This window comes from Lemur catta, chromosome 2 (genome assembly GCF_020740605.2).
Source record: "Lemur catta isolate mLemCat1 chromosome 2, mLemCat1.pri, whole genome shotgun sequence".
In the NCBI taxonomy this organism is placed as follows: Eukaryota; Metazoa; Chordata; class Mammalia; order Primates; family Lemuridae; genus Lemur; species Lemur catta.
The window spans coordinates 2,806,060-2,819,162 of NC_059129.1; the positions used below are offsets into that span (position 1 = coordinate 2,806,060).

The window sequence follows — 13,103 nt, forward strand, 5'->3', positions numbered from 1 at the left end:
CACCAAACACATCTCAGATGAGACCAAAACACAACTGAGCATCTTCAATCTAATGACTAGCTGCTGAGCTCACTCTCTAAGTCATTAGCCAATTTGAACCATCTTTGAATCCAAGCAGTTTTACCAGCTTTTATTATAAACACCAGCACATTTCAAGTTTCCTTTTTGTGATCACAAATATAGGGCTTTTTTCTTCTCCTCTTAAGTATACAGCATGAGACACAGCGTTGGGGCTTGCCAGCTTTCTTACAGAAATTTCCCCAGGACAAGCTTAGGGTTAGTATCCACAGACCATTCTCTCAGCCACATCCTTTGACATCTGGATTGCCCAAGACAGTTGCACAGGATGCAAACTCCCAAGATGAGGTTGGTACATAAATTTTTGAATCCCAGGATAACCTGAAAAACATGCCCCCCACTGCCTCAAATCAAGGCTGGACATGCAGGGGAGCGCCGCTTTCCAAGTGTGGGCCTGCAGCTCCCTTCCAGGGCTCCGACCTGCCTCTTGTTTGAACATAGGGCCAAGGTTTTCCCCACTGGTGGAAAAGGTGATTGTGAAGATGACAGTGACCGTGCAAGAACCCAGCAAACTGAACAAGGACAACAGATCTTCCCTTCTGGGCTAAAGTGGAGATGGGGGTTGCTAGGGGTGCTGAACGGCCTTTTTCTTACCTGGGTTAATGAAGTTACATTTTAAAACTCAAGATTCAAAACTGTGCTAAAACTAGATTGCACTTTTCCAATTTCTTAGTAAGTTCCCTCAAATTTAGATTCCCAAACCAAGAATTCAAGTATTTTAAAAATATCTCTGTGAACATAAGGGCCCAAAGGGAAGCGATTTGGGCCACAATTTCTACATTTACCACACAGCCCCTGCACCCTTGCATCCAGACCACCCTTCGGTTGGAAGACGAGGGATGAGAGTCCCCTGGGGCCACAGACTGGAGGATTAACTTCAGCTCTTCCGTGACGGTCCTCCTCTTAGAAGTGAGTCTTATATTTTTTTGTGGACTTGTCCCCACTCAATCAGGGAACCTGGAACTGGACCTCAAGGGGAGGTGGTGGGCCCACGTGGCTGAGTGCCAGTGTCCTTTAAGTGAGGGCCTTTTCCCACCACATCAAGGACCGGAGAGACCAGTGCTGCAGTGCGTGCCTGCCCCTCAGCACTCTCCAGGTTGGCAGTTGCCCGTGTTTTCTCAAGGAGGGCTGGCCCCAGTGTCAGGCCACGCAGGACACACCTTGTGGGGGCAGCAGGATGTTGGGGGAAGTCAGGAAGCACCTTGAGCCCTGGAGCACCCTTTGCATCAGTTCTGGGATTTATGTACAGCGGGTGGGGGGCTGCCTGAACAACCGGCAGGACAGGAAACCCTCCCTACAGGCATAGCTACAGGGAGGGGGAGGGAAGATGGGGGGAGTGGGCGGGAAGCAAAGTGCTGTTTCAGACCAACTGTGTCCCCGACCATGTGAGTGACATTCACCTGTGAGGATCCAACATGTGGGGCCAGCGCCGAGCTGCCTGTCTCAGTCTCTGGGAAGAAAACCCTCCAGGCGGCTGCTCAGCCTGGGACACGTTTCCCAGCTGCCACCCGTGTCACCACCACGACCACAGCCCCGGCCTCTCCACTGTGAGTGAACAACCAGAACCATGTCTTACAAAGAACAGACTCCAAAAATATATATAAATAAATAAAAACCTTAAACATTCTTACAGGGATCTTAAAGAACAGAATACATGTTAAAAACTTCAGTAATTTATATCAATTTTAAGCAGTACTTTATATACAATGGGGAAAAAAACACATGCATAGTCCAAATACAATGTTGAAAACAGCATTTTCATAACAAAAAAAACCCCGAACACTAAGTGTTAATACCATGTACATGAATTCAAGAAGGACCACCCTTTTTGTCTGTTGCACACAGTTTATTTAACAATATGATATAAGAAATGAGTTGGTACTTTACCATTCTATACAGTGATTGAATCTTCTCGAATTTTCTTATTTATAGTAATTATAGCGCTTGCATGATTTACACTAGAATTGCTTTTCCTCATTTCAAGTTTCACGTAGAAGAAAGAAAAGAATGCTCTTCTCTATTAACATTAGCATGGTCTAAGAGAGTGATCATCCCTATTTTTTGTCTAAAACCAGTTTTATCAGAGAAACAAAGCAACAATTTCTACATCTGCAAGACAAGAGTTTGGCTTAGGCCAATATGTATAGATAGATGTGTGTGGGTGTGTGTACGTGTGTGTGCACGCCGGAGTCAATTCCTATCGTCCAGGGGTAATACTTGGAGACGCCCACAGAGTTCACTATAGAAAAAAATCTTCCCGAAACGTCAGAAAGTTACCGGGATACATTATAAGCTTGATTTCAGGAATCAGTTTCTGAATATTATTTTTTCTTCTCACTTTTAAACATAAATGTTTAAAGTCTTGAAAATACAAATAAAAAATATGAATATAATGAACTTGTTTTTCCCATTAAAAAAAGGCATGAGTCACCAGCAATGACGACAAAAAGAATCCAAACAAAACCCCCCTCCCCCCAAAACAAAAACAAAACGGAAAAAAAAAAAAAAAAAGAGAGACCAGATATTTAAATCAACTGGTTTTTAACAAAAAAATATATTCTTTGTATTGTTTCTTTAAACATCAATCCACCTTTCCACGGCTTGGAAGTAGCAGTTCCATCTAGGAATAAAAAGAACCTAGATGCCTGGATTTTCAGTACAAAAGGTCCAAGAACATGAAAGGGGAAAAAAAAGTGATGCTCTCATAATGCTACAAGCCCTCCACAAACTTCTCTAACGTGTCTCCTGTGGTGTCCCCAACCAGGGACAGTTCACTGGACAGTGTGCTCCTGCTGGGGGTGTTCAGCTGAGGGAGCATTGCACTCTGTTCGGGGTTCCCCAAGTGTCCCTGATCTATGGAGCTGGCCATGGTGACTGCGAGTCCGGGGTGGGGGGAACCAGTCTGGGGAGAGACGTGGTGTGGTGAAGGCTGGGGCTGTATCCGTGGTGATGGGCTGGAATGTGGAGGCTGGGACTGGGGCCGCGGAGACTGGACAGGGGCTGGAGACCGCACCTGGTTACTAAGGGAAGTGGCGATCTGCTGGCCAGGGAGGTGCGAGGCCTGTGGCTGTCCTGAGAGCATGTGCTGCTGGGGGCTCCTGGGGTTAGGCTGGCCCGGGGACCCGATCTGCTGCTTCATCTGCTGCTGCTGCAGAATACGCTGCTGCAGGGCCTGCTGGATGTTGGGGGTGCTGTCTGCCCCCAGCCCCGGCTGCCCCATCTGGCCGAGCTGTCCCATCTGAGCCGCCATCTGGCCCATGGAGCTGCCCTGCATAGGGAGATGCTGTTGCATCCGCTGCTGCTGCATGGCCGGCGGGTAGCCTCCAGGTCCTTGAGGCTGCTGGAACTGGCCGTGCCCTGCGATGCCCCCGGCCATGCCAGCACTCCCTTGCTGCTGCTGCTGCTGCTGCTGCTGCTGCTGTTGTTGCTGCTGCTGCTGTTGCTGCTGCTGCAGCAGCTGCCTCCTCAGCATTTCTCGGTACTGTGGATTCATACTCGCCATGTTGGGGTTGTGTCCTGGGTTCATGATGTTCAGGGCCTGGCCCTGGGGGTTCAGGCCTCCCATCGCCTGCTGCTGTGGAGGCACACCGGGCCGCGGCACGCCGGCTTGCATGGCATTCAGGTTCTGCAGGCCGGGCTGTTGGTGCATGCCGGGCTGGGACTGGAGGCCGGGCTGGGGCTGAAGGCTGGGCTGGGGCTGCATGCCAGGCTGGTTAGCCACGTACTTGGCTGTGCGCTGTTTGATAAAAGCTGCCATTAGCTGCGGGTTTGATTTGAGAATATTCAGCACCTGCTGCTGCTGCTGAGGGGAGCTGGGTGACTTCAGGGTCCGCAGCAAGTCTTGCAGAGCGCTGGGTGAGATGCTTCTGGGTGGCTGCACGCTGGGCATCCGGGGCCCGGCCACGGACGCCTGGGCCTGCATGGACATCACGGGCCTGGGCATTCCCGGCATCGGCTGCTGCTGGGGGATGGGCGCCTGCTGCCATTGCCCAGGTGGCATGCTGGGCATGACAGGCCCGCTCACCTGGTTGGGTCGGGGCACATTCAGGCCCACAGGGGCCATCTGGCTCCCTGGGGTCCCCATGCCCGTGCGCCCTGGGGGCATGCCGTTGTTGATGTTCACTCGGTACAGGTGCTGCTGCTGCTGGGCCTCGCGCTCGATCTGCCGCGCCGCCTCCACGGCCGCAGGGGGGGGCTGGGCAGGGGGTGGGGGGGCCGGCACCTGGCTGGTGGGCTTCCCCGCGGACACCGTCGTGGGGGGCTGAGTCCGGGCCACACTGGGGAAGCCGGCTGGTGACATGCTCACAGGCGAGGGCTGGGGCTGGGCAGGGGGCTGCGGCGTCTGGGGCGTACTGGGCTGCTGTGTGGGGGTCCCGGGCGGTGCTGAGGTAGGAGAAGGCAAACTCTGCTGAGGCACATTGCGGGTGTTCATGGTGGCCATCCGCCGGCGCATGAGCTGGGCTTGCTGCAGGCGGTGCTGGATCTGCTGCTGGCGGAGCTTGTGTTTGATGTTGAGGCAGAAGGGCACAGGGCATTTGTTCTCTTGGCAGTGTTTGGCGTGGTAGCAGCACAGGGCAATGAGCTGCTTGCACACCGGGCAGCCCCCATTGGTCTTGCGCTTGCAGCCCTTGGTGTGCTGCACAACCCGCTTCATCTTCTGGCAGGACGGCAGCGAGCAGTTGGCGTTGCGGCACTGGCACGCGTGCACCAGGGACTGGATGCAGCGCTGGATGCTCAGCCGCCGCGACTCCTGGGGGCTCTTGGACTGCGGCTCACCCTGGCTGCTGCCCTCATCGTCCAGGCCCAGCCCCCACTTCACCATCTTGTGGGCGTGGCTCTTCGTGTTGTAGCAGTTGATGCAGAGGTCATAGTCCTGCAAACAGAGGAGGGGACAGGCAGCATTAGCACGGGCCCACGTGACCAGACACTCTGGACGCCCCTCCCCACCACTGGGTCTGTGCCTGGGACAGGATACAGATGGCCAGTGTGTCACCCCCTCAGGACCTTCACTCTTGGGAATAGCTCAGAAGGCTCCCAAGACAACCTGACCTGTGCTCCGACCCTCCCGACCTGCCAGCTCAGGGGCTTGGTGTCTGCCTGGGGCTCACAGGCAGTGGACACCAGCCCCCTTCCCTCCTGGCTTCCTGTGCCCTGGAACTGCATCAGGACACTGCCATGCCCCATCCTGCCCCTACGCCCACACCGTGCAGCCCCGCAGTCAGATGATGAGGGATGCTGTGGCCGTTTCCTCCTAAGTGCTGCCAAAGGCCGTGAAGCACCTTCCCCAGGAAGAAGGCCGCGGCTAACCAGAGTGCCAAACGGTCCTTCCCCAATGTGGAAACCCAAGTTTCTGAAAATTGCTTGTCCCTGCAAACTGAGAAAACAAAGCACTAAATCTGAAGACTGGAGCCCTAAGGCCAGGTTTGATAACCATGTCCACAGAAAAGACATGAAAATCCCAGCATGAAGAATTAGTAGGAGGACAAAGGAGGCCGGATGAAGTTGGAAAAACAGAAGCGGCATTTAAAAGTGGGGAAAGAAGAGAGGCCCTTGCCCTGCTTTCCCCAGACACTAAAGCTGCTCCAGTTGGCAGGTGACTATGGACTGCCCTGAGAGGAGGGAGGTGACAGTGGCAGGGGGTGTCTGTAACTGTCTGTAGAAAGGAAGGCAGAAGACCCAGTACAACTGGCTCAGCCCACAGGAGGGACGGCCTAAGCCATCTCACAACAGGGCCAGACTTCCGCAGAGGGGCCAGGGAGCACAGCCATAGCCCTTCAGGACGAGCAGGAGGGGGTTCCAGACCCCTGGGCGATGGCACCCGACCTGCCAGGAGGGCAGAGCGCATCCCAACCCCTCAGTGGGGCTGGAAATGGAGGCACGAGAAGGGGGCGAATAGGTCAGAATTCCCAACAGAAGCCAAGTGCCCTGAGCCCTCTCCATGCCTGCCCCCGACAGCGAGCGAGCGGGTGTTCATGAAACACAGTAAGACGAGCCTTCAGCCTCGTGGCTGTCTCCTCGTCCTGGAGGAGTCAGCGTGAACACCACCAAGCAGACACCAGCTCTGGCATCCACTCAAGGGGACGTCTGCAAAAGACCCCGCACTGGCCACTGGGGATGGGGAAGGGGCAGGGCCTACCTCGCACACGGTGCAGTGCCAGCGCGTCTCCACATGGTGCTTGCACTCATTGCAGGTGTAGACGAAGCGGTCCTGGCCCTGGGTGTGCAGCTCCACCAACATACATAGCGTGGACCACTTGGAGCGGCGCAGGGAGGAGAATTCCCAGTGCTTGTCTCTGGCGAGGGTGAGGAAGGCGTCGCGCCCGTCCATAAGGTCGCAGCTGAGCAGGGGGTCGGGGTCGACGATGGGGGGCAGGGTATTGATGACAGGCCCAGCGTGCAGGTGGATCACAAAGAAGACCTGCAGGAGAGGAGCAGCTGTAGCCCCACAGAGAGGCGGGTGGCCCCTCATGGTGAGCCCAGCGCAGGCGCAGGGTCACCTGCCCGCAGAACGGGAAGGTGGTTAAGCCCAAGGGCGGCCTGAGGGCCCCAGCTCCCTGGACGGAACAGAACTGCTGACATGTCATGGGACGTCACCACACTGGGCAGATCTGCCTCCTCCGGGCTGGCCCTCCCTCCCACCGCAGCCCCGCATGGAGGGGAGCCCAGGTCCGACAGTCACACGCCTTCCCTCCTCTGCGCCCCGACAAGCCCGAGACCCTCGGCTGCCTGCGCCTCTACCTCCTTGTGCTTCTCCATGGTGGCATAGAGCTTCTGGGACAGGTCGTTGGACACATTGGGCATGCTGGGCTTCTTCTTGTTAGCTCGGCTGATGCTGCTTTTATTCTTGTTGGTTTTCTTATTGTTCTTTTTCTTGGCATTCTTGCTGTCACCCTGACTGCCCTGCAACAACATGCGACAATGTCAGATAAGGCCAGCTTCCTTTCCACGCCTGGCATTGAGGCCCAGCTCCCAGGCCATGGGGGCTCCAGGAAGCCCAGCCCAAGGCAGGCGACCACTGGGTAGGTGCCTACCCGTACACAGCCACCTGCGGGCCGCAGACACACTGGTGGCTGCAAAAGCAAGGCTGTCCTCGGGCAGGCCGGTGCCATTTTCAATTCTATGCCACATTCCCTCTCGAGGGAAGAACAGACCTGGAATGCCAGTTCAGAAACTAACGAATGAGAAAAAGGGGAGGCCACTGGAGGTTCCAAGTCACACCTCACGTCAGTAGCTTCTCTGCTTGAGAAAGTCTCTACACAGCCAGTGTGTGAGTATTCAGCAGAGACACAACACAGGCAAGGTGCTGACTGAGTAGCCACACTGGTACAAGCAGGGACTCCAGCGGCTCTGCAGGGTTCACTCAGGGCCCACCCCAGGGTAGGACCCCCCCCAGTCCTCCTGCTGGGCCTGCCCCACCCACCACTGCGCTTCACTCCAAAAGGGTCTCACTCCGCAGTCCAAATGCTCCTCCTCTGGAAAGAACTCAGGCTTATTTGTTTAGATTTCAAGGTAGAAAACTTAACCAGATCTGGTCCAGAGAACTTCATTTTTAACAAGAGGACAGAGACACATTCTGGGTGCACAAAAGGAACCTCAGTTCAGGGGAGGAACCTAACTGCACCCCATCGCCTGGGCAGGAGCCTGGGGCCACTGTCCGCACCGCGAGGAGCCTGAGGAGACGTGACTGAATGTTGTATGGGGTCCTGAGCGGGATTCTGGGACAAAAAAGGGACAGCAGGGAAAAACAGAGGAAATGTGAACAAAGTGTGAGCTTTAGTTAATAATACCATATCAGTATTGGATCATTAACTGCAACAAATGTAGGATGTTAGTAACAGGAGAAATTGGGCACTGGAACATACTGGAGAACTCTGCTCAATTTTTCTGTAAGCCTTAAAACTATTCTAAAGAATGAACTCTATTTCTACATTTTTTTTAAGCTCACTCTGTCACCCAGGCTGGAGTGCAGTGGCATCATCATAGCTCACTGCAGCCTCCAACTCCTGGGCTCAAGCCACCTTCCCACCTTAGCCTCCCAAGTAGCTGGGACTATAGGTGTGTGCCACCAGGCTCAGCTAGTTTTTTAAAATTTTTTGTAGAGACAAGATCTTGCTATGTTGCCTAGGCTGGTCTTGAACTCCCGGCCTGATCCTCCCCCATCTTGGCCTCCCAAAGTGTTAGGATTATAGGCATGAGCCACCACACCTGGTCAAATTAAATCTATTTCTTTTTTAAGAGACAAGGTCTCGCTCTGTCACCCTATTTTTAAGAAATTACAAAAGAAAAACATTCACTGCATAAAATTAAGAAAATACCATCATATAACAAAAAAAAGTGGGTTTTTTTTTTTTTGGGCTATCCAGTGCAATAGCATTTTGTCTTTTTCTTCTTGGAATTTTACCTGTGCACATTTGTATTTGTGTATGTAATTTTTCTTCATAAAGTTGGGATTATATATATGAAGGTGCATCCTGTTTGTTTTCCCACTTGACACTACTGCAAGCATCTCCTGTTTCCCTGACTTGAGAACATAATTTCTGACGGCAAAGCAGCATTCCACCCCAAGTGCTGGCCACAACCGAAGTTAACTCCCACTGTGAGGTCCTGGGGGGCCCTGAGAAAGGCAAGTCCTCGCCCACCACAACTATGAACTGGACGCACGCGGAGCAGCAGGTCTATCTGCCAACACTTGGGCATCCTGCCCTCCCCTGTCTATCTCAAATCTTCTCGACAGGTCCACCACCAACATGCCATAGGCAGGTGTGCCCTCCCTGGTGGGACACAGCTCAGGCCTGCATTCTCCCGCAGAGCCCTCCCCCTCACACCACAGGACCTACGTCCGCGTCCCTGTGCTCTGCGGATGTTTCTAAGAGCACAGCAGTCAGGGCACTGACTCAAACCTGGCACCAGAGGCTTCCACACCTAGTGGCCTACACTCCCTTCCCTGTGATCATTCTACCTCCACCCATGCAAGTTCTGACCCAGGCCACCTCCTAGAGACGTCTAGCACAGTTCAGAAAGCCCCCAGTTTCCGCAAAATCTATTTCTCTCTTGTGCTGAACTCTAAGTTAGCCCCTGACATTCTGCCCACCCTTCAAAGGTCGGCTTGAGTGTGGGCCTCTGGACGCCCTCCTGAATCACCCCGAGGAGGAGGAACTACTCAAGCATTAATTCACCAGACACTGGTGAAGACCAGCCTCGCTCCAAAAGTGTGGGCAGAGGGTGGATCTGCTGGGGAGGCCTCAGCGAGAGAGGAAGTCAAAAAATAATAGTCTTAGAGCTCTTCTCAGGAACCACCGGGACACAAACTCATGTCACATCCTGGTCCATGCTTTCTCTGTTCTGCCAGAGGCTAAGGACTGTCCTACAAGCAACATGCTCTAAGGCGCACAGTGCCTGGCATGTGGCAGCCACTCGACAATCACTTGTGCGCCAAGTGTGAGTGTGACAGGCAGCGTAGCTCGCCCAGAGGCCCCCCAAGAGCACTATGTCCTCCGCCGGGTCTGGCACCTGCAGCCCCAGCTTCCTCAGGGCAGCTCCTGGCAGCAACACCGACTCACAGGAGCTGCCTCAACTCATGGCTGTTCCTCACAAGCCACAGAGACCCATCCCAAGTTCTGGGCTTACTATCCTCAAAATTCATCATACATTTTCAACGCATCTGCTGCTGCAAACTGAATTTATGCCACCATCACCTCTTCCTTGGACAGCTGCGAGCAGCTTCACGATCCCAAACATGGCATGCTTCCTCCCACTGCCTGGAAGGTCCTTCCCCTGCACCTTCCCGTGGTGGGTGGGTCTTGGCCCACAAACCCCCTCCCCGATGGGCCCCCAACCCAACAAAACCTCCTCCCAAATCCTCTTTACCCGGAGCTTCTTCCTCTTCAGTGCTCTACTGCTCCCTCAAAGCACACTACGACTTGTCTACAGGTCTTGTTGTTTCCCCCCACGGGAGCAGGGGCGGTGCTGCACAGCAGGCCGAGTGGGGAGGCACAGACGCCGGACGAAGAGCCGCCACAAAACAAAGGCGAGGCCTGGCAGCCTCCTTAAGTACCTTTTAAAATCAGGTTGGTTCCTGACCATGCCACATCCCATCTCCATGTACCTTCCCCTCTCTGCTCCCCGGGTCTAAGCTGCGCCCCGCCCCCCCCCCGCATGACCTATGGAGAGACCCCAGAGCCCACACTTCTGCCTCCCAATGTCCGTCTGCTGCAGACGGTGATGCTGTGTGTGTGTGAATGAAAACATCACCACAGAAAGAACCTAGCAGCACATGCGCTTCCCAGCCTGCCACCCTGAGCTACCTCCTGCAGCTCTAGAGGGACGTGCGGGCAGGGGGATTTGGGGGAGGGTCCGTACCTCGGTGGTTTCGCTTGCCGCTGTGCTCTCTTCTTTCTTCCTCTCTTCTTCTTCTTGTTCTAGTTCCTTAATGCTCTCTTCCAACACATTGGGCCAGAAATCACCTTCAAAATAGGGCAGTTCCTTGGCGCTGGTGAGCCTGTCTTCAGTTGCTTGTTTGAAAATGTCCTGGGAGTGAGCAGAGCACAGCAGTGAGACGAGGGGTCCACAGGGTGCTCCTGGGGCCACACACGTGCTGCCTGGGTTACCAACACCAGCCAATTTAAACAGGCTCTCAGATGACCAGGCAGAAATCCTGATGGACTACAGAAAATGCTCCTACAGACTTTATGATTCTGTATTTCTGCTTTCTAATCCTTGTAAGTGAACATTATTATAAAGTATATAGGTGCAAGATGAAGACACAATATATTTCACTCAACTGTGACAAGAACCACCACCGTCTCTCAGCACTGGGTACCTTATAGTCATGAATGATCCGCTCCGCAAATGCCTTGTCCAGCATCTTTTTGTACCACTCCTGCAGCCGTTTTGGTTTTGGGATTTTTTGATCAGGGGGGTGGCAATGGAAGATGTAGTCGTCTCCTTCACTTGGGGGACAGGCCCAGATGTGCCCTGTTACATACCTGCAGGACATGTGCACACAAGTCAGATCAAAGTGTCAGGGAAATGGGCCCTGACTTCAAGGAGATACAGCTGAGGAGCAGGGACTGAAGTGAAGAGGTAATTATAAAGAAAGAAGAAAACAAAGAAATGGCCATAATGCTTATGGCAGAACTTGCTAGAGACTCAGAGAGGTTCCCAACCAGCATGCTTGGGGGCGAAGGACCGGCCCGGATGCTGCCCTGAAACACAAGGTGCGCAAACAGGGCAGGGCTGCGGCTGCAGAGCAAACTTGTAGCCTCGTTAAAGAGCCCAGAACATGACGCCCATGGAGGGGCGTGGGAATGAGGGGCTGCATCGTCCACGCACTCCCTCCTGCGCACGGTGCGGCAGCTCGGCCAGGCATTGCTAAGGGGTTAACGTCAACATGAATCTCATTCATTCTGTTCAAGAAACTTGATCAAACCTTTTCAAGTTTGGGAAAGGAAAATGACAGATCTAGAGTATAAAAACAAAGTGTGAGAAAAGAGGCCAGACCCAAGAAAGCACACATCACAGGATTGCATTTACAGGAAGAATCCAGAAAGACACATTCATAGAGACAAAAAGTCGATTTTGTGGTTGCCTGTGGCAGAGCTGGGACAGGGATTAACAGCAAAGAGGCACAAGGGATCCTGTAGGGGAGGGTACAAATGTTCTGAGACTGAGTTAGGATGGCTGCACCACTCAGCAAACTGCAAAAACCACTGAACTGTACATCTGAAACAGGCGAAATTTATGATTCGTAAATTTTGCCTTAATAAAGTTAAAAAAAAAAAAAGACTCAAATGAGAACAAAATGACAAGAAAGTAAAGGCAGGGAAAAGTGGGCAGTGTGCACAGGACCAGACACTGGAGGGCGTGGGGCACTTGGAAAGGGGGCTTTGGAGACCTCTGAATTGATCTCAGGATATAAAAACACATAAAACTTGGGGGGAAAAATCATTTCACAAAATAAACATACAACAAAAAAATAAAGAGTTTTTATTAATTCTGAATAATTTATTCCAAACTCACCCCAATTTCTTCACATACTCTAGATACCCAATAAGGATCTCATGGTAAACGGCTGTCCGGAGGCAACGGGGCCGGAAGAAATGAATACTGTCCAGGTAAGATATGTACACACGCCTGTGGGGCGGGGAGGAAGGTCTATTTTTAATTCTGGGTATCCCTTAAGCTTGAAACTGAATAAGCACCCAAAACCTCCCACCAGAAGTAGGTTTTGCTCCGGTAGCATTTACACTGGCCACCAAACAGGATGTGATAAAACACCAATCACTGACCGCACTGCCAACCAATGAAATGGAATTCAGTTTTTGTTGCTGAACAAAAGGGATGGTGCCATGCAACATGGAAAGCCATGAAGATCAGGGCAAACTGAGAAAACCACTTTCAGGTCCCTCTCACCCAGATTCTTGACTGAACATAAAGTGACTTTTGGCAGACAGACTCCCTTGTATAGGTGTGTCAAGCTGTCCGCACCCTGGGCTCCCCAGGTCTACCTGCCTCAGGTAAGACAGAGACAATGGCTCGGGCCCAAGCATGCTCACAACACATGCTCGCCACCATCACCTAAACCCTTCATTTCCCATGAGCTTAGTGGAAAACAAAACTAACTAGTTTGGTAAGTTAATTGTGGCTTAATTTATTTTAATCCAGTACTAAAATACACTGGTTCCTCTAAGACAGAGCCACAGTCTGTTATAACACAATGCGTGGAACGACACACACCCGGAAAGGAGATGGAGTACCTTGTGTTTGGAGGGGGGCAATCAGAGCCATATTCCTGGACGTGCATTCCAAAAAAACACACATCCACTCCGTCTATTTCCTCAAAAGCAAAGAGCGCTTTGGTTCGATATGGGAAAGATTCAGACATTTCCCCAGAATCCACAAACCTGAAATAAAAGCCAGAGCCTGATGTTTCCAAATGCTGTTGTCTACAAGGTACTTTTAGAAACCAGATCTGTTGCTCTAAACCCAGTCAGTGCAGCAGAGCTTAAGTTGTGACCACCTCTTGG

General features: G+C 52.6%; 1 protein-coding gene across 3 annotated transcripts in view; it reads right to left on the reverse strand.

Moving 5' to 3' along the window:
• Positions 1 to 115: 115 nt before the first annotated feature.
• Positions 116 to 13,103, reverse strand: part of LOC123632318 (CREB binding protein) — a 133,562-nt gene continuing 120,574 nt past the window's right edge. For all 3 annotated transcript variants that reach the window (XM_045542447.1, XM_045542449.1, XM_045542448.1), the window contains 7 exons: positions 12,834 to 12,980; positions 12,097 to 12,210; positions 10,898 to 11,063; positions 10,438 to 10,605; positions 6,817 to 6,978; positions 6,215 to 6,496; positions 116 to 4,951 (listed from right to left, as the gene is read on the reverse strand). In XM_045542447.1, coding sequence (XP_045398403.1) covers positions 2,789 to 4,951; positions 6,215 to 6,496; positions 6,817 to 6,978; positions 10,438 to 10,605; positions 10,898 to 11,063; positions 12,097 to 12,210; positions 12,834 to 12,980 — 3,202 coding nt within the window. In that variant the 3' untranslated portion in view covers positions 116 to 2,788. The remainder of the gene's footprint in view (positions 4,952 to 6,214; positions 6,497 to 6,816; positions 6,979 to 10,437; positions 10,606 to 10,897; positions 11,064 to 12,096; positions 12,211 to 12,833; positions 12,981 to 13,103) is intronic.